The sequence below is a fragment of the Mobula hypostoma genome, chromosome 28 (genome assembly GCF_963921235.1).
Source record: "Mobula hypostoma chromosome 28, sMobHyp1.1, whole genome shotgun sequence".
Classification (NCBI taxonomy): Eukaryota; Metazoa; Chordata; class Chondrichthyes; order Myliobatiformes; family Myliobatidae; genus Mobula; species Mobula hypostoma.
The window spans coordinates 29,338,547-29,359,918 of record NC_086124.1 but is presented as its reverse complement, the minus strand read 5'-3'; the positions used below and the strand labels follow the sequence as shown (position 1 = coordinate 29,359,918).

Here is a 21,372-nt window from a genome sequence, read left to right as displayed (position 1 = left end):
GACCAACCTGGGAAGTGGGCCAAGCAATGGCAGATGGAGTTTAACTTGGACAAGGTTCAAGGTTCAAAGTAAACTTACTGTCGAAGTACATGTGTGTCACCATACACAACCTGGAGATTCATTTTCTTGTGGGCATACTCAATAAATCCATAATAGAATTTATGGATACCATAACAGAATCAATGAAAGACCGCACCACCTTGGGTGTTATACCAGTGTGCAGAAGACAACAAACTGCAAATACAAAAAGTAAGAAATAATAAATAGTAAATAAGCAATAAATGTCAAGAACATGAGATGAAGAGACCTTGAAAGTGAGTCCATAGCTTGTGGGAACATTTCAGCGAAGGGACAAGTGAAGTTATTCCCCCGGTTCAGGAGCCTGATGGTTCAGGGGTAATAACATTACTGAACCTGGTGGTGTGAGTCCTGAGGCTCCTGTGCCTTTTGTTGATGGTTGAGGGGTAGTAGCTCTTGAGATGTTGATCTTTGAGAAATTAAAACAGGAGGACTTGTGCAGTAAGTGGCCGGAGCCTGGGGGGGCGTTATGGAACAGAGGATCTTCTCCAAGGATTGTCACCGTGTCGTGGGGTACCTGAGGTCCCACACTAGTGTAACGCTTCTCAGCCCCAGGGTACCGCGCTCTATTCCCCCAGCTCTCAAAGGACTTTGTATGTTCTCCCTGTGACTGTGTGGGACTCCCCTGGTACTCCGGCAGTCTAAAGACGTGCTGGTTAAGTAGGTTAATTGGTTACCTGGGCGTATTTGGGCAGCACGGGCTTGTTGGGTCGGAAGAGCCTGTTAGCCTGCTGGATCTCTAAATGTTTAAATAAATTCTGAGAACGATGCCGTCTGGAGCTTGGCTCCTGGCAGGGTCACCCATGGCGGTAAGGTCAAGAGGGAGGTTCCAGACAAAGAGCGATCCAGCCAAGACCTCAGCGGTGGAGCTGGGGGAGGATGCCAACACATCACAACGGCAGTGAAGGGTCCCCAGTCATCCTGCATTCCAATCTGTGTGATGGCTGCCCGTGCGTCAGACTGCCCACGTTAAACAAAGTCACTCACAGACGCTCTCCATGAAGGGAATCCGCTGACAACCCCGTAGGAGTATATTTGAATCACTTACAGATGCAATGCAGAGTAGGCCCTTCCTGCCCTTTGAGCCGCACCTCCCAGCACCCCTCAAGAACCCTGATTCAACCCTGACCTAATCACAGGATGATTAACAATTAACCCACCCAGTACTGTGGGAGGAAAGCGAAGCACCCAGGGAAACCCACGGGGAGGATGTGCAGAGACGCTGGGACTGAACTCGGATCTCCGATGCTCTGGGCTTTAATCATTTTTACGCCAGCTGCTACGTAACTGTGGCACCTCAGTACTCAATTCAAGTGATGGCACCACTGGGGAGGCCCAGAGGTACGGGCACGCGGTTCGCTGAAAGTGGCGACACAGCCACACGGGGTGGTGAAGGCCGCTGGTCTTTACATAGAAACATAGAAACATAGAAAATAGGTGCCGGAGTAGGCCATTTGGCCCTTCGAGCCTGCACCGCCATTTATTATGATCATGGCTGATCATCCAACTCAGAACCCCGCCCCAGCCTTCCCTCCACACCCCCCGACCCCCGTAGCCACAAGGGCCATATCTAATTCCCTCTTAAACATAGCCAATGAACTGGCCTCAACAGTTTGCTGTGGCAGAGAATTCCACAGATTCACCACTCTCTGTGTGAAGAAGTTTTTCCTAATCTCGGTCCTAAAAGGCTTCCCCTCTATCCTCAAACTGTGACCCCTCGTTCTGGACTTCCCCAACATCGGGAACAACCTTCCTGCATCTAGCCTGTCCAATCCCTTTAGGATCTTATACGTTTCAATCAGATCCCCCCTCAATCTTCTAAATTCCAACGAGTACAAGCCCAGTTCATCCAGTCTTTCTTCATATGAAAGTCCTGCCATCCCAGGAATCAATCTGGTGAACCTTCTTTGTACTCCCTCTATGGCAAAGATGTCTTTCCTCAGATTAGGGGACCAAAACTGCACACAATACTCCAGGTGTGGTCTCACCAAGGCCTTGTACAACTGCAGTAGTACCTCCCTGCTCTTGTACTCGAATCCCCTCGCTATAAATGCCAGCATACCATTCGCCTTTTTCACCGCCCGCTGTACCTGCATGCCCACTTTCAATGACTGGTGTATAATGACACCCAGGTCTCGTTGCACCTCCCCTTTTCCTAATTGGCCACCATTCAGATAATAATCTGTTTTCCTATTTTTGCCACCAAAGTGGATAACTTCACATTTATCCACATTAAATTGCATCTGCCATGAATTTGCCCACTCACCCAACCTATCCAAGTCACCCTGCATCCTCTTAGCATCCTCCTCACTGCTAACACTGCCACCCAGCTTCGTGTCATCTGCAAACTTGGAGATGCTGCATTTAATTCCCTCATCCAAGTCATTAATATATATTGTAAAGAACTGGGGTCCCAGCACTGAGCCTTGCGGTACCCCACTAGTCACCGCCTGCCATTCTGAAAAGGTCCCGTTTATTCCCACTCTTTGCTTCCTGTCTGCTAACCAATTCTCCACCCACACCAATACCTTACCCCCAATACCGTGTGCTTTAAGTTTGCACACTAATCTCCTGTGTGGGACCTTGTCAAAAGCCTTTTGAAAATCCAAATATACCACATCCACTGGTTCTCCCCTATCCACTCTACTAGTTACATCCTCAAAAAATTCTATGAGATTCGTCAGACATGATTTTCCTTTCACAAATCCGTGCTGACTTTGTCCGATGATTTCACCGCTTTCCAAATGTGCTGTTATCACATCCTTGATAACTGACTCCAGCAGTTTCCCCACCACCGACGTTAGGCTAACCGGTCTATAATTCCCCGGTTTCTCTCTCCCTCCTTTTTTAAAAAGTGGGGTTACATTAGCCACCCTCCAATCCTCAGGAACTAGTCCAGAATCTAACGAGTTTTGAAAAATTATCACTAATGCATCCACTATTTCTTGGGCTACTTCCTTAAGCACTCTAGGATGCAGACCATCTGGCCCTGGGGATTTATCTGCCTTCAATCCCTTCAATTTACCTAACACCACTTCCCTACTAACATGTATTTCACTCAGTTCCTCCATCTCACTGGACCCTCTGTCCCTTACTATTTCTGGAAGATTATTTATGTCCTCCTTAGTGAAGACAGAACCAAAGTAATTATTCAATTGGTCTGCCATGTCCTTGCTCCCCATAATCAATTCACCTGTTTCTGTCTGCAGGGGACCTACATTTGTCTTTACCAGTCTTTTCCTTTTTACATATCTATAAAAGCTTTTACAGTCCATTTTTATGTTCTCTGCCAGTTTTCTCTCATAATCTTTTTTCCCCTTCCTAATTAAGCTCTTTGTCCTCCTCTGCTGAACTCTGAATTTCTCCCAGTCCTCAGGTGAGCCACTTTCTCGGCTAATTTGTATGCTACTTCTTTGGAATTGATACTATCCCTAATTTCTCTTGTCAGCCACGGGTGCACTACCTTCCTTGATTTATTCTTTTGCCAAACTGGGATGAACAATTGTTGTAGTTCATCCATGCAACCTTTAAATGCTTGCCATTGCATATCCACCGTCAATCCTTTAAGTGTCATTTGCCAGTCTATCTTAGCTAATTCACGTCTCATACCTTCAAAGTTACCCCTCTTTAAGTTCAGAACCTTTGTTTCTGAATTAACTATGTCACTCTCCATATTAATGAAGAAATCCACCATATTATGGTCACTCTTACCCAAGGGGCCTCTCACGACAAGATTGCTAATTAACCCTTCCTCATTGCTCAAAACCCAGTCCAGAATAGCCTGCTCTCTAGTTGGTTCCTCGACATGTTGGTTCAAAAAACCATCCCGCATACATTCCAAGAAATCCTCTTCCTCAGCACCTTTACCAATTTGGTTCACCCAGTCTACATGTAGATTGAAGTCACCCATTATAACTGCTGTTCCTTTATTGCACACATTTCTAATTTCCTGTTTAATAGCATCTCCGACCTCACTACTACTGTTAGGTGGCCTGTACACAACTCCCACCAGCGTCTTCTGCCCCTTAGTGTTACGCAGCTCTACCCATATCGATTCCACATCTTCCCGGCTTATGTTCTTCCTTTCTATTGCGTTAATCTCTTCTTTAACCAGCAACGCCACCCCACCTCTCCTTCCTTCATGTCTATCCCTCCTGAATATTGAATATCCCTGAACGTTGAGCTCCCATCCCTGGTCACCCTGGAGCATGTCTCTGTGATCCCAACTATATCATAATCATTAATAACAATCTGCACTTTCAATTCAACCACCTTATTACGAATGCTCCTTGCATTGACACATAAAGCCTTCAGGCGCTCTTTTACAACTCTCTTAGCCCTTGTACAATTATGTTGAAAAGTGGCCCTTTTTAATGCTTGCCCTGGATTTGTCGGCCTGCCACTTTTACTTTTCTCCTTTGTACTTTTTGCTTCTACGCTCACTTTACACCCCTCTGTCTCTCTGCACTGGTTCCCATCCCTCTGTTGTGAACTAACCTCCTCTCGCCTAGCCTCTTTAATTTGATTCCCACCTCCCAACCATTCTAGTTTAAAGTCACCTCAGTAGCCCCCGCTAATCTCCCCGCCAGGATATTGGTCCCCCTAGGATTCAAGTGTAACCCGTCCTTTTTGTACAGGTCACGCCTGCGCCAAAAGAGGTCCCAATGATCCAAAAACTTGAATCCCTGCCCCCTGCTCCAATCCCTCAGCCACACATTTATCCTCCACCTCATCGCATTCCTACTCTCACTGTCGCGTGGCACAGGCAGTAATCCCGAGATTACTACCTTTGCGGTCCTTTTTCTCAACTCCCTTCCTAGCTCCCTATATTCTCCTTTCAGGACCTCATCCCTTTTCCTGCCTATGTCATTGGTACCTATATGTACCACGACCTCTGGCTCCTCACCCTCCCACTTCAGGATATCTTGGACACGATCAGAAATATCCCGGACCCTGGCACCAGGTAGGCAAACTACCATCCGGGTCTCTGGACTGCGTCCACAGAATCGCCTATCTGACCCCCTTACTATCGAGTCCTCTATCACAACTGCCCTCCTCTTCCTTGCCCTACCCTTCTGAGCTACAGGGCCAGACTCTGTGCCGGAGGCACGGCCACTGTCGCTTCCCCCGGGTAAGCTGTCCCCCCCAACAGTACTCAAACAGGAGTACCTGTTGTTAAGGGGCACAGCCACCGGGGTACTCCCCATCACCTGACTTTACGGGTCAGAATATCGAGTACCGGAGTTGGGATGTCGTGTTACAGCTGCACGAGTCGTTGGTGAGACTTACAGTGTGTGGAATTGCGAAGAGAGCACAGCAAGTCCTCTTCCTGAGGAGTCTGCGGAGATTCGACGTGGCATCTGAAACTTTGACAAACTACTATAGATGTGTGGAGGACTGGTATGGAAACGCCAATGCCTTTGAATGGAAAATCCTACAAGAAGTAGTAGATACAGCCCTGTCCATCACAGATAAGCACTCCCAACCGCTGAGCACATCTACATGAAACGCTGTTGTAGGAGAGCAGCATCGATCTTCAGAAATCCTTCTCACCCAGGCCACGGTCTCTCTCATTGCTGCCATCAGGTAGAAGGTACAGAAGCCCCAGGACTTGCCCTACCAAGTTCCAGAACAGTTACTACCCCTCAACCATCAGGCTCTTGAATAAAACGGGAAAAATACACTCACTTGCCCCATTGTTGAAATGTTCCCACAACCGATGATCTCACTTTAAGGACTCTTTATCTCATGTTCTTGTTATTTATCGCTATTTATTTATATCTGCATTTGCACAGTCTGTTGTCTTCTGCACTCTGGTTGATCTTTCATCGATCCTGTTATAGTTAGTATTCTGAAGAGCGGCTGAGTATGCCCACGGGAGATGAATCTCAGAGTTGTATATGGTGACCTAGATGTACTCTGGTAATAAATTCACTTTGACCTTGGGATCTTGTGTGCCATTCTGGTCACCCAGCTGTAGGAAGGGCGGTGGAGAGGGGGCAGGAAAGATTCACCAGGGTGTTCCTGGGACTGGAGGGATTGGGTTCTATGAAGAGGCTGGACAGGCTGGGACTGTTGACCCTGGAGTGAAGGAGACTGAGGGGTGAGAAGTTATTAAACCTCGAGGGATATAGATAAGGTGGGTGGTCACAGCCTTTTTCCTCAAAAGCTAAAGGGCACAGGTTTATGACAAGAGGGGAGAGACTTCATAAAGACCTGGGGGGCAACTTCTTCACACTCAGAGAGGTGGGTGAATGGAACAAGCTGCCAGTGGAGGTGGTAGAGGCAGGTTCAATACTGTGCAAAAGTCTAAGGCACATGTATATAGCTCAGGTGTCAAAGATCTTTGCACAGTACGGTAGTAATTTTATGTATTGCACTGTACTGCTGCAAAAAAAGACATTTTATGATATGTGAGTGATGATAAAAGTGGTGCTGAGGGTCTCTATTGTGGACTGATAGTGGGAAGGGGCACGGAGAGGGGAATCATGGTTGGGAAAAGGGGAAGGGAGGTGGGCGGAAGCGGGAAGCACCTTGCCTGGTGTTTCAGAGCTGGTGCACCCGCCCCCGTGCCACCCCCACCCTTGGCATTCCTTCTCGGCCACCTGTCCCATATCCTTCCCGTGGCGCTTCACCCTCACCTTACCAGCATCCTTTGCTCCCTCCAAATTTACAAACTTGCTCAACGTTGACAAATAGCTGTTGCTGGTTTTGACTCAATGGGGTCCTGAGATTTTTCCTGCTCCCCCTCCTCCCTTTCCTTCCCTCCCCCATGCAGGCCCACTCCTGGAGGACTGGGACATCATCAGCCCCAAGGATGTGATCAGCTCCGACCTCCTGACCCCAGAGAAACGGACATTTGCCGTCTCACCCCTACCCCTCACGCAGTCCATCATATCCCAGGTGAGTGTGTCAGGAAAGGCGAGCAGGGGGTGGAATTCCTAGGGATTGGTGGCTTCCCAAACACTGGGGTGGTGTTTACGGTATGTATGTTAGGAATATTTTCTGACCTCGGGACGGTTATGGAGGGAGCTTCACTCTGTGTCAGACCCTATCAGTATATGATGGGTCAGTGTAGAGGGAGCTCTCTGTCTGACCCTGGGAGTGTGTGATAGGGCAGTATGGAGGGAGCTTCACTCTGTGTCTGACCCCGGGAGTGTGTGATGGGACAGTGTGGAGGGAGTTTCATTCTGTGTCTGACCCTGGGTGTGAGTGATGGGACGGTGTGGAGGGAGATTCACTCTGTGTCTGACCCTGGGTGTGTGTGATGGGACGGTGTGGAGGGAGGTCCACTCTGTCTGACCCCAGGAGTGTGTATGACAGGATAGTGTGAACCGTACCCTGTCCTGTCCCGCAGGTGGGCCGTACCCTGTCGAAGGTCCAGCAGGTGCTGAGCTGGGCTGGCAGCGAGGAGGCAGCCAAGCCCTTCAAGCCGCCCCTGGGTGACGCCGAGTTCCACACCTACCTCAACCACGAGGGACAGCTGTGTCGCCCTGAGGAGCTTCGCCTGCGGATCTACCATGGCGGCGTGGAGCCCGGCCTACGCAAGGTCCGTCTCTGATCCCCCTTCCCTTACCCTGATCCCCTCCCTTTCGCGAACCTCACGCCCTTCCCTCACAGGGATCAACCCGCCTTCTCTTCCCCTCTGCCAGATATCCCACATTGCGAGATGGAATGGAAGGGTTTCAGTGTCTCCTGTGGGGGCCCAGTAAGAATGAGCAATAGAGGGCTTTGCTCCAGAAGTATTTCAGTCTGTGTTCTGACCATTCAGTCCCACCTCTCTGTGCTAGCCTATTAGTCCTGATCACCCATTGTGACTGAGCTCCCCAAGCCTCCACTCTTCCTTCTGGCCCTAATAAGAGAGGCCTTTGAGTGTTTGCTCACGATCTGCTGCTGTAGCCATCCACTTCATGGTTCGACTTGTGTATTGAGAGATGCTCCTGCACAACACTGGTGTAAAGTGTGGTGAGATGTGCTAGTGTCTCCTTCCTGTCAGCTTGAACCAGTTGGCCACTCTCCTGACCGCTCTCATTAAAGTGTTATCACCTACAGAACTCCCGCTCAATGGATGTTCTTAGTTTTTCACTCTAGAGATGGTTGTGTATGAAAATCCCAGGAGATCAGCAGTTTCTGAAATACTCGAACCACCCCATCTGGCACCAGCATTCATTCCATGGTCAAAGTCACTTAGATCTCATTTCTTCTGATGTTTGGTCTGAACAACTGAACCTCTTGACCATATCTGCATGCTTTGATGCATTGAGGTGCTGCCACGTGATTGGCTGATGAGATATTTGCATTAACAAGCAGGGGGGACACCTGTATCTAATAAAGTGGCCGCTGAGTGTATATAAAAATAAATTGAGGGAAAAGAGAGCGAAATGGTGAGATGGTGTTCACAGACCGTCAGAAATTGGATGGCAGAGAGGAAGAAGCTATTCCTGAACTGTTGAGTGTCGGTCTTCAGGCTTTTGTACCTCCTCCCTGATGGTAGCAATGAGAAGAGAGCACGTCCCAAATGGCGAATGCCTTTAATCATGAACGCTGCCTTCTCGAGGCATCGCCTTTTGAGGATGTCCTCGATGGTAGGGAGGGTTGCAGGCGTGATGGAGCTGGCTGAGTGTACAGGCCTCCAACAACAGGGTTGAGTCCAGCCTTCTCCGTGGTGGTATGTCCTGTCAGGCTTTGGTATCGTCCGTCCGATTGGGAATGGGGGAGAAGTGAGAATGTCCGGGGTGGGTGGGGTCTTTGTTTATGCTGGCTGCTTCACCGAGGCAGCGAGGAGTGTAGACGGGGACCATGGTGGAGAGGCTGGTTCCCCCCTCCACCCATGCTCCTGATTGTATCAGATTATCCTCCACCCCTCTGAACAATTCCAATGACCCTGCCATGCCAACACCTGAGCTTCCTTGAGGCAGTGTCTTGGTCCCAACTGTCCTTACCAGTGCTGCTTCAGGACCCAGAAGGGACTGAGCGTTTTTATTTAGTTCTGGCCACAGCTCCTCGACCAGTTTAGTCCACGCACTCCACATCCGCCACCTTACCTTCCCCCCCCCCCCCCCCATTTACATGTCAAGAGTGTGACTGGACACTCCCCACTTGCCTGGGTGAGTTAGTCCACGCACTCCACATCTGCCACATTATCTCTCTTCCCCCCACCCACCCCACCCGCCATCTATAAGTCAGGAGTGTGACTGGACAATCCCTTCTTGCCTGGGTGAGTTAGTCCATGTACTCCACATCCGCCATGTTACCTATCCCCATCTGCAAGTCGGGGTCATGTTGCACTGTCTAATGTGTCTGCAATCTCTCTCTCTCCTCTCCATCTACCCCCTACCCCTCCTCACACCCTCTCTCCATCCCTCCTCCTCCCCCACCCTCTGACTTGTCCTCCCTCCCTCTCTCACATCCCCTTGCTTCTTTGCTGCTCTCCCCCGCCTTCTCGACACCTTTCTCTCTCTTCTCTCACTTCCCCTCCTGGCCTCCCCACGCATCGGCCCCTCCCTCCGTCCCTGTCTGGCACCCCTCCTGCCTCGCCCCTGCACAGGTGGTGTGGCGCTACCTGCTGAACGTGTACCCAGAGGGACTGACAGGCCAGCAGCGGCTGGACTACATGAAGCGTAAGAGCCGGGAGTACGAGCGGCTGAAGGCGGAACGGGGCCGGCGGGCGGGGGCCGAGCAGCTGGAGCAGCTGCAGGCACTGGTGCACAAGGACGTGGCACGCACCGACCGTGGCCACCCCTACTATGCCGGGCCAGAGGAGGGCCACCCTCACCTAGCCGCCCTGCGCGACCTGCTCACCACCTACGCCGTGGCCCACCCCCGCGTCTCCTACTGCCAGGGCATGAGCGACCTGGCCTCGCCCTTGCTCGCCGTCATGGACGACGAGGCCCACGCTTACGTCTGCTTCTGCGGCCTGATGCGCCGCCTGGAGCCGAACTTCCGGCCGGACGGCGAGGCACTGGCCACCAAATTCGGCCACCTCCAGCGCCTCCTGCGGCGGGCCGACCCTGCCTTCTATGCCTACCTGCGTCGGCGGGGCGCCCACGACCTCTTCTTCTGCTACCGCTGGCTCCTGCTCGAGCTGAAGCGCGAGTTCGCCTTCGACGACGCCCTGAGGCTGGCCGAGGTCGCCTGGAGCTCGCTGCCTCCTGATCCGCCGGTGGGCGAGGTGCCCCTCACCGGTGAGCCGCTGGCGCCGGGGGAGTCGCCACTGGTGGTGAGGCCGACCCGGGGCGGGGGCGGTAGTGGGGCGGGAGGTGGGGGGGGAGGAGGAGGAGGTGGGGAGGAGGGAGGGGAGGGGGACGGCGACGAGGACGACGACGGCCCGCTGCCCCCGCCCCATCAGCTGGGTGGCGGGCACCCCTTCGTTCTCTTCCTGTGCCTGGCGCTGCTGCTGGAGCACCGCGACCGGATCGTGGGCGCCCGCATGGACTACAACGAGCTGGCCATGCACTTCGACCGGCTGGTGAGGCGCCAGGACCTGAGGCGGGTCACCCAGCGGGCCAGGGCACTCTTCGCCGACTACCTGCAAGGGACCGAGGGCTGGGCGGCCGCTGCCAAGGGAGGACAGCAGGAGGAAGGGTCCCGCTCCTGGTCCCAGAGCCCTACCGGCCAAGGGGCCGAGTCTCCGGCCTCCTGCCCCTGAACTGAGGATCAGAGGGGAGGGGTGGGCGGTGGGGGCAGAATCTGTGTCCTGGTGGCAGTGTAAAATGTGACATGAGAAATGTGAAATGGCAGAGGGTCGTGAGCTTCAACCTTGTGGCGGGGGTCTTAAGTTGGTGAAAAGTGACTTTTTGGCAGGGGGTCACGAACTTTCAATGGCATCAGTTGTGAACTGTGACCTTTGGGGGGATTCATTATGACCTTTAAATGACAGGGGTATAATGAAGGGTGAGGGTCATGATCTGTGACCTAAATGCCATGGGAGTCGTGAACTGAATCTCCAAATGGCGATGTGACCTTTGGGGGGGTGGGAGGGGTGAACTGTGACTTCTGAATGGCATGGGGTGATGAACTGTGACCTGTGACCTTCGAATAAGAGCAGAATCGTGAACAGTAACTCCAGAGCCATGGTGATCTGACCTCCAATCTGTCCTGAGGCACTATGAACTGCGACCTCCAACCTTCCAAGGTTAATGCCTCCGGTGACTTCCCAACCTGAGCTTTGACACCACCTCTGAGCTGGAACTTGACCGGTGACATCTACGCCTGGACGTCAGCAAGTGGTGAAGACGTGTGGCACTAGCTTGGGGAGGCAATTCCTTTTCTGGAGGGAAGAGCAGATTCTGGGACACAGGGCCCACGAACTTTGACCCAGGGAGGAAATGAGGAAATGGACAGCTTCCTCCTGCTTGGTCTGTGGGATCTGCAGGAGTCCCAGGGACAGGTCACCCAACCAGACTCGCTCTGGGGAGGGGGGAGAGGGAGGGAACAGTGTTTCTAATTTATTTAACTTTTCCTACGTCTGCAATTGTTCCTTCTGTATCCAGTGCTTCAGAAAGAAACTCCTTCCAAACGCCTCATCTCTGTGGAGTCTTTGGTCTGGCGGGAGGGGGTTGATAAGGGGTTGCTAGATTGGAAGAGGAAGCTTGGAGTTGTACAGCGAGGGGACATGGAGGGATAGCAGCAGTAAGAAGTCCTTCACTGGGCTCCAGGACCCCCTTCCTGATTCACTCCCCTCACCCCATCCTCTGCCACCTTTCAACCACTCCCTGATGTCTGTCTCCCCCCCCCCCCATTTCAGTGTTCGTGACACTGGGGAAGCTCAGTTGAAGAGTGGAGGTAGAGGGCAAGGGTCAAGTCTCAGATTCCTTGGTACAGGTTAGAGGCTGTCTGAGATGGGTACAAATGAGGAAACTGGCCCTTTGGCCCACTGGCTCTGTGCTAGCCCTTTACTCCCACCCCTCACCTCATGCAGGCAAGGATATCTCTCCCTCTCTCCTCTCTCTGTGCTCTCACTCTCCCCTCCTCCCTCACTCTCATCTCTCACTACTCTCACTCTCCTCTCTCTCCCCTCTCTCTCTCTACTCTCCCACTCTGTCCTCTCTCACTCTCTCCCCCTCTCGCTCTCCTCCCCCCAGCGCTCTCTCCCCCTCTCGCTCTCCCCCCCGCGCTCTTTCTCCCTCCCTCTCTCCCTTCTTCTCCCCCCGCCTCACTCTCCCCCCCTCCTCTCACTCACTCACTCCACATGAATAAAGTCTGTCCCCTCCCACCCCCGACTCCACAGGGACCTCTGCTGTTTTCTATATGAATGACCTGGATGAAAATGTAAACTGTGGGTTAGTAGGTTTGTGGGTGATACAAAGATTGGTGGAGTTGTGGATGGTGTAGAACACTGAGTCACAATTTGGATCAGTTACAGATCTGGGCCATAGAACTGGCAGACACACACACCAACACGGTCTGTCGGTGTCTATCTGTCTCACTGCACTCACAAAGTCTCTTACTTGCACAAACACGTAAGGTCGGTTTCTCATGCACACACGAAGATCTTGGGCTCTCACTCACACACAACACAGGAACAAGATTACTCTCGCAGCAACAAGGTATCTCTCTGTCTCACAAAAGCAAGCACACACACGCGAAACACACATACAGACAGCACCGGGTCTCCCTGCTCGACGCAATCAAACAAGTCAGCCCCGGCACCAGTGGAAAACTTTTATTGAATATTCTAGTCAAAGGGGTTCAAGGGACAGGTACTGCATTCGGAGCGGTTAGTGGCGCTAGATGCTGGCAAAGCCTTCAAGGTGGCTGAAGAAAATGCTGCAGGGTTGGCTTGGTCAGAAAGAGAGCATCGACTGCAGTCGGCCGAGTCAAGTGCAGAAAATGGAGAGAGTTTCAGTCTTTGACCCCGGGAGTGTGTGATGGGACGGTGTGGAGGGAGCTTCACTCTGTGTCTGACCGCGGGAGTGTGTGATGGGACGGTATGGAGAGAGTTTCACTCTGTGTCTGACCGCGGGAGTGTGTGATGGGACGGTATGGAGAGAGTTTCACTCTGTGTCTGACCGCGGGAGTGTGTGATGGGACGGCATGGAGGGAGTTTCACTCTGTGTCTGACCCCGGGAGTGTGTGATGGGACGGTGTGGAGGGAGTTTCACTCTGTGTCTGACTCCGGGAGTGTGTGATGGGACGGTATGGAGAGAGTTTCACTCTGTGTCTGACCCCGGGAGTGTGTGATGGGACGGTGTGGAGGGAGTTTCACTCTGTGTCTGACCCCGGGAGTGTGTGATGGGACGGTGTGGAGGGAGTTTCACTCTGTGTCTGACCCCGGGAGTGTGTGATGGGACGGCATGGAGGGAGTTTCACTCTGTGTCTGACCCCGGGAGTGTGTGATGGGACGGCATGGAGGGAGTTTCACTCTGTGTCTGACCCCAGGAGTGTGTGATGGGACGGTGTGGAGGGAGTTTCACCCTGTGTCTGACCCCGGGAGTGTGTGATGGGACGGCATGGAGGGAGTTTCACCCTGTGTCTGACCCCGGGAGTGTGTGATGGGACGGCATGGAGGGAGTTTCACTCTGTGTCTGACCCCAGGAGTGTGTGATGGGACGGTGTGGAGGGAGTTTCACCCTGTGTCTGACCCCGGGAGTGTGTGATGGGACGGTATGGAGAGAGTTTCACTCTGTGTCTGACCCCGGGAGTGTGTGATGGGACGGTGTGGAGGGAGTTTCACTCTGTGTCTGACCGCGGGAGTGTGTGATGGGACGGCATGGAGGGAGTTTCACTCTGTGTCTGACCCCGGGAGTGTGTGATGGGACGGTGTGGAGGGAGTTTCACCCTGTGTCTGACCCCGGGAGTGTGTGATGGGACGGTGTGGAGGGAGATTACCGGCATTGGACGATGCACCCAGCAGCCACCCTGATCAATGCCACACACGCCCTCAAATTAAAATGACCGTGCAGTCCGATTTGAGCATTGTTGGGAGAGAGGTGCTGGTGGTCTGGGTCGAGCCGCCGGTCCCTGCGAAACCAACTAATCATCCCAGTCATCGTCAAACTCGTCATCCCCTGCATCGTCCTCTCCTTCGTCTGCGGGAGGAAAGCGATACGTAGATTTGTAACGGTGGCGGGGGAGGGCTGGTGATTGCTGTTCCTCATTCACTACAGTGGTGCTCCTTCTCATCCCGCGGTCACTCCAACACACTCACTCACTCTCTGACATTCCCTTTGAGGGCAGTGGGTGCCGGACCGGGGGGGTACCATCAAAGGTTCCCCACGGACCCTCGGAGCTGATCCCACGAGGAAGAGTCGTGAAGGGAATGTTTTGCACGCTGACGTGGAATACAAGAGTTGGGATGTTACATTGAAGTTCTACATGGTGATGTTGGGGCTGAATTTGGAGCATTGTGTTTCTCCTCGATTCTGATCCCTCTCCCTCTCTCTCACACACACACACGGGGATGCGATTAGCCCATGGACCCGGCATGTCGACACGCAACGGGAGGCGGGGAGGACTTACAGACAGCGACGGAACCCAGGGTGAGGGGCAACTACGGGTTGTGTGATTTCCCTCGCCGCCCCCGCTCTGAACAGTCGGAGCCTTTTGAAGGGGCAGTGAGGGGAAGAGCATTCTGCTGTTTTGGGGACACAGGACGATCCCATGCGGTAGGGCGTCGCCAGATCGCGGTTCTAACGGTTGGTTCCCTCGTACCCCTCCTTTGCCAACCCTCTCAGGGCTTTCCCTCGGCGCAAGTCACTCCCTCCTCATCGCCCCTCCTGTGGCGCCCCCCAGTGCTCCCTCCGCCGCCATCCACTTTTGCAACACGCTCCCTCCCAACGTGCTTCCTCTCTCGCCGCTGCCTTCTCATCGCTGCTATCCCGCTTGCTCCCGAACGGGTGTGACATACCGGATGAATGAATCACTTTGCTCCTCTGTTTCATCACCATCATGAGGGCTCCGACTAACCCCTCTCCCTCCGGTTCCGGGGCATGCGCCGGCTCCGGAATGTCGGTCACCTGAGAGGAAAGGTGGCAGTGACGGCGTGATTCAGAGTGTGGTGGGAGCGGAGACCCGCCCCATATGTAAACCCCAGCGACAGTGGGTCAGCGCAGCACCAGGAATCCCCGACCCCCAGTGACACAGACTCAGATCAGGACACCGTGCACAGTTCCCGTCTCCGTATCCCTGGGCTAGACCGTCACTGGGAGCACCGTGCACAGTTCCCGTCTCCGTCTCCGTGTCCCTGGGTCAGACCCACACCGGGAGCACCGTGCACAGATCCCATCTCCGTATCCCTGGGCTAGACGGTCACTGGGAACACCGGGCACAGTTCCCGTCTCCGTCTCCCTATCCCTGGGCTAGACCGTCACTGGGAGCACCGTGCACCAGGGTGGCCACCCTTTTACATTCCATGCGTCAATTTTTTCACTCACGAGTTCAGATGCGCCATACAACTCTTGTACCCCCATTCAATTCTTGTTAAAATATGTTAATATAGAAATTGTTCGTGAAAAAAATCGCATCTGAACTCGTCTGTGAAAAAATTGACGCATGGAGTGTAAAAGGTTGGCCACCCCTGGCGTACACAGTTCCCGTCGCGGTATCCCTGGGTCAGACCCACACGGGGAGCACCATGCTCAGATTCTGTCTCCGTATCCCTGGGTCAGACCCACACTGGGAGCACCGTACACGATTTCCATTTCCATATCCCTGGGGCAGACACACACCAGGATCACTGCGCACAGTTCCCATCTCCGTCTCCATATCCCTGGGGCAGACACACACCAGGATCACTGCGCACAGTTCCCATCTCCGTCTCCATATCCCTGGGGCAGACACACACCAGGAGCACCGTACACGATTTCCATTTCCATATCCCTGGGGCAGACCCACACCGGGAGCACTGCGCACAGTTCCTGAAACACAGGGCCTTTGGGGACTTTTCGGTGGGTTTCAGTCACCGCGATCTGTTAGGCAATTTGCACAGGCCACTAAAAAGAAGTGAGGTTTAAGTGGAGCGGGTATTGTGGGAGTGGGCATTGTTGGAGTGGATCAGGGCAAGTTCCAGGCATGGGCTCCAGGGAAAGTCCCTTTCTTTGTCTCTTAGTGCAGCGAGACTGAGTCCAGGGTTGGCGCTGTGTGAGGTCTCCGGTCTCCCTGATAACTACATCTGCATGAGGAGCATCCAACTGCAGCTCCTTACAAACCGTGTCAAGGAAGTGGCGCTGCAGCTGGGTGACCTTCGGCTCACATGGGACAATGAGGAGGTAGGAGCAGGAAGGTAGATTGTTAGGAGAGGGAAGGGGAATAGGCAGATAATTGTGGCTGTACCCCTCAATTAGAAATTTACAAGCCGGGGGGGGGGGGCTACAAGGAGGAAGCCACTGTGAAATGGTTCCCTGGAAATGAGTTTGACCCTGTGGCTCAGAAGGGTAGTGGGGAGAAGAGAAGTGCAGAACTGAGTGGGGATTCCATAGTGTGAGGAGCACACTGGATACGAGATATCTGGATGGTATTTAGCCTCCCAGATGCCAGGGGCAGGGGCGTCTCCGATCGGGTCCATGGCATTCTAAAGGGGGAGGGTGAGCAGCTGGAAGTTTTGGTACATATTGGCACCTATGGCATAGGTAGAAAAGCGAGGAGGGCCTGAAGAGGGATTTTAGGGAGCTGGGCAGAAAGCTGTAAAGCAGGACCTTCAGGGTACGAATCCCTGGACTGCTGCCTATGCCAGGCGCTAGTGAGGGTAAGAATAGGATGATTTGGCCGATGAGTGTGTGGCTGAGGAATTGATAGGGGGCAGGGTTTCAGATCTCTGGATGATTGGGATCTCCTGTGGGGAAGGTATGACGTGTACAAAAGGGTCGGGTTGAACCCGGGTGAGGGGATCAGTATCCTTTGGGCAGGTTTGCAGGAGCTGTTCAGGAGAGTGGGAGAATTTGGCAAGGGGGTGGGAACCGGAGTGATAAGGAGGATGATGGGGAATTGGTTTCGAAGTAGATGTGGGGTGTGGTGAGACTGTGAGGAAGTTGACAGGGCCAAATTGCAGTCAGTGGGATGGGTTGAAGTTTATTTTAAAAGTTAAATAGTACGTTCATAGTTCAACAGTTTGGAAAGTGAGGATGAAGTAAAAGGAAGGAAAGTCTGCAGGATAAATAAAAAGACAAAAATTTTAGAAAGGGATAAGAATTTCACTTCTGGTCACGGGGACAAAATTAAAGAGGGTGGCGAATACGGGACTGAAGGTGCTTTATCTGAATGCACACAATATACAGAATAAGGTCGATGATCTTGTAGCTGAGTTAGACATTGGTGGGTATGGCGGAGTCGTAGCTGAAAGCAAATCATTGTTGGGAGCTTGATATCCAAGGACACACATTGTATTGAAAGGACAGGCAGGTAGGTAGGAGGACTGGCGTGGCTCCTTTGGTAAAAATCAAAATTAAATCCTTAGAAAGAAGTGACGTAGGACCAGAAGATGTAGAATCCTTGTGGGTAGAGTTTTGAAAAAGCTCCAAGGACACAAATACCCTGATGGGAGTTATATATGGGCCTCCGCACGGTTGCCAGAATGTAAGGGTACAAATTGCAATGGGAAATAGAAAAACATGTCAAAAGGGCAATGTTGCAATAGTTATGGAGGACTTCAATATGCAGGTAGATTGGGAAAATCAGGTTGGTGCTGGATCCCAAGGGAGGGGATTTGTAGGATGCCTTTGAGACAGCTTTTTAGAGCAGCTGGTGGCTGAGCCCGGGAGGGAAAAGGCAATTGTGGATTGGGTGTTGCGTAATGAATCAGATTTGATTAGGGAGCTTGAAGGTAGAGGAATCTTTGGGAGGCAGTGATCGTGACATGATAGAATTCATCCTGCAATTTGAGAGGAAGATGTATCAGTATTACAACGGGGTAAGGGGAATTACGGAGGCATGAGAAAGGAACTGGCTGAAGTTGATTGGAAGGGGACAGTAGCCGGGATGATGGCAAAGCAGCAATGGCAGGAGTTTCTGCGAGCAGAGGACACAGAGATCTCATTGAAACATGTCAGATATTGAATGGCCTAGATAAAGTGGACATGAAGAAGATGTTTTCTATAGCGGAGGAGCCTCGGACCAGAGGACACAACCTCAGAATAGATGGACGCCCACTTAGAACAGAGATGAGGAGGAAACTCTTTATCCAGTGGGTGGAGAACCTGAGGAATTCATTGCCACAGACGACTGCGAAAGCCAAGTCATCGGGTATATTTAAAGCGGAGGATAGGTTCTTGATTAGCGAGGGCGTCAAAAAGTTTCAGGGACAAGGCAGGAGAGGGGTCAGCACCGGTGGGGGAACAGACTTGATGGGCCGAATGTCCTAATTCGGCTCCCACGTCTAATGGTCTCCGTTTCCCTGTGTCAGACCCGCACCGGGAACACCGTGCACAGTCCCCATTCTCCGTATCCCCGGGTCAGACCCTCACCGGGCACAGTTCCCATCTCCGTATCCCCGGGTCAGACCCGCACCGGGCACAGTCCCACTCTCCGTATCCCCTGGGCCAGAACAAGACCGTGCAGTTTCCGTTTCTATTTATCCTTGCGAGATACTACCTTCCGATCGCAGGGAATGCCAGATTCCCCCCACCCCCCGCTATCTGATCTCCCAGTAAACCCCCAGAGTATTTCCCTCCCGCATTCCCCACCCTCCTCTCGGTTGCTGGACAGAAGGCACTCACCGTCTTGAGCTGGATGCCGGAGCGGATCTGGTCCAGGAGAGCCCCCCGGCCTCCGGAGCTGGACAGATCTGGTTTTCGTGCGCCCCCTGCAGGGAGGGGGGGAGGAGCAGGTCCCGAGGAAGGCGGGGGCGGCGGCGGCGGCGGCGGCGGGGGCGGGGGCGGTGCAGGGCCAACAGAACAGCGCTCCGGCGCCGGGGCAGGAGGGGGAGGAGGAGGGGGGCCGGAGGAGCGGTTGAAGGGTGGCGGGGCGGACCTCTGTGGCAGACCCCTGTGTGGAGGTGGAGGGAGCGCTCCCCGGACCAGGCCGGAGGGTTGAGGTGTTGGGGGCAGAGGTGGGAGGGGACCCTGCCTCACCCGGCTGACCTGAGGTGGGACAGGGGGCAGGAGTCCAGAGCGGGTTGGAGGGGTCGGAGCCATATCTAGATTTCGGGGAGGAATGAGAGAAAAAGATATCGTTAGTGGGGTCATTTTAGCCAAAACATCTGGCGCAGCGGGCGACTGTGAGGGTCATATCTGTCGAGGCACTTCTACAAATCTGCCCCAGGGCATGCACCTGTCTCATCCACGGCTATATCCCCCGAACACATGCATTTCCGAAATCTCACCCATTTTCACCATGCACATCTGTACCGGCCACAGCTGTATACGTGAACATCTGCTTCTCCGCGCCCAGGGCATCAGCACCGGGACTCAACTGTGCCTTTGCACATCTGTGCTGACCACAACTGCACTGTGCATCTCCAACCTCCATTCCGGTCTCCCGCACTCTCGCAGAGAATTCCTGAGATTTTCCATCCCCTGCTAGACATTCCTCCGTAAACTCCTACCCCTTTCTATCTTCTAACTGCCTGCTCTCGTTCCGGATCCTCCCTTCTCTCATCTTAAACTTCTGATCTCTAGATCTGAGTTCTCAACCTCCCACTGCCCCTCGCGGTTTCACATACTCTTTATCAGCTACACTTGCTGCAAGCGGCCATCAATGCTCCCTCCAATTTGTAATGACCAATGTGCGCATCGATCTAGTGCTGTGCAAATTTGTTTGCCCCGTGACCACAGCACGTACGCGCTGAGTTTTATATACAGAAATACTCATTTTAACGCCTGGCAAAACAATAAGAACGTTGATCTCCTTTGGGTTTAGAAACATAGAAACATAGAAAATAGGTGCAGGAGTAGGCCATTCGGCCCTTCGAGCCTGCACCGCCATTTATTATGATCATGGCTGATCATCCAACTCAGAACCCAGCCTTCCCTCCATACCCCCTGACCCCTGTAGCCACAAGGGCCATATCTAACTTCCTTTTAAACATAGCTAATGAACTGGCCTCAACAGTTTGCTGTGGCAGAGAATTCCACAGATTCACCACTCTCTGTGTGAAGAAGTTTTTCCTAACCTCGGTCCTAAAAGGCTTCCCCTCTATCCTCAAACTGTGACCCCTCGTTCTAGACCTCCCCAACATCGGGAACAATCTTCCCGCATCTAGCCTGTCCAATCCCTTTAGGATCTTATACGTTTCAATCAGATCCCCCCTCAATCTTCTAAATTCCAACGAGTACAAGCCCAGTTCATCCAGTCTTTTTTCATATGAAAGACCTGCCATCCCAGGAATCAATCTGGTCTTTTTTCGCTCTCGTTCATCTACAAACATATCTAGCGGGCCTGTGTCGGGTAATGAAGGATTTTCCTGCCGGAGCTTGGGCACCCCGGCCATATGTGTTTTGCTTGCGAAATGACGCTTTAAAAAGTCAAGCAACACACACAAAATGCTGGTAGAACACAGCAGGCCAGGCAGCATTTATAGGAAGAGGTACAGTCGACGTTTCGGGCCGAGACCCTTCGTCAGGACTCAGGTAGGAGGTAGAAATGGGAAGTGTGGGGTGTGGGAACTATGAGGTTGGTAGCAGTGGATGGGAGATCCCCAGAGCTGATAAAGTCGGTGATGGTGTGGGAGACAATGGCCTGGTGCTCCTTAGTGGGGTCACGATCTAGGGGTAAATAAGAGGAGGTATCCGCGAGTTGTCGCTGTGCTTCGGCAAGGTAGAGGTCAGTCCGCCAGAATACAACAGCACCCCCCTTATCGGCGGGTAAGGTTAGGATTGGTGGGGAGCGTTCGGAAGGAGTGAGGTTGGAATGGGGACAAGGTGCGGTGAAGTCGAGACGGTTGATGTCCCGTCGGCAGTTGGCGATAAAGAGATCCAGAGCAGGCAGAAGACCAGAGCGGGGTGTCCATGAAGAGGAGGGGGGTTGAAGATGGGAGAAGGGGTCATCGGTGGGGGTGGGAGAGTCCTTGCCGAAGAAGTGGGCTCGAAGACGGAGCCGACGGAAGAAGAGTTCGGCGTCATGGCGCACTCGGAACTCGCTGAGGTGTGGGCGAAGGGGGACAAAAGTGAGGCCCTTACTGAGGACGGAGCGCTCTGCCTCAGACAGTGGAATGTCGGAGGGAATGGTAAAGACCCGGCACGGATGAGAGCTGGGATCAGAGAGGGGAGGGGGAGGCTGCTAGCGTCAATTGAGAGGGGAGGGTTGGGGTGACAGGAAGATGGAGCCTCTGAGGGCCCAGGAGCTGACGGTGGGATGTGAGGGAGACGGGACTGCAGAGTGGTGGAGGGGGAAGAGGTGACGGGAGTCACAATAGCAGCACAT

The 21,372-nt window shown here is 53.0% G+C and overlaps 2 protein-coding genes across 2 annotated transcripts in view; one reads left to right on the top strand and one right to left on the bottom strand.

The window, feature by feature from the left end:
* The window catches only part of tbc1d25 (TBC1 domain family, member 25), a 37,298-nt gene extending 26,249 nt beyond the window's left edge, over positions 1 to 11,049 (top strand). The window contains exons 4-6 of the mRNA XM_063035553.1: positions 6,857 to 6,981; positions 7,436 to 7,627; positions 9,626 to 11,049. Of these exons, the coding sequence (XP_062891623.1) occupies positions 6,857 to 6,981; positions 7,436 to 7,627; positions 9,626 to 10,726 (1,418 nt within the window). The 3' untranslated portion in view covers positions 10,727 to 11,049. The remainder of the gene's footprint in view (positions 1 to 6,856; positions 6,982 to 7,435; positions 7,628 to 9,625) is intronic.
* Positions 11,050 to 12,727: 1,678 nt separating this feature from the next.
* LOC134339168 (actin nucleation-promoting factor WAS-like) overlaps positions 12,728 to 21,372 on the bottom strand; it is a 32,798-nt gene continuing 24,153 nt past the window's right edge. The window contains exons 10-12 of the mRNA XM_063035545.1: positions 18,729 to 19,147; positions 14,927 to 15,035; positions 12,728 to 14,108 (exon numbers count right to left, since the gene is read on the bottom strand). Of these exons, the coding sequence (XP_062891615.1) occupies positions 14,053 to 14,108; positions 14,927 to 15,035; positions 18,729 to 19,147 (584 nt within the window). The 3' untranslated portion in view covers positions 12,728 to 14,052. The remainder of the gene's footprint in view (positions 14,109 to 14,926; positions 15,036 to 18,728; positions 19,148 to 21,372) is intronic.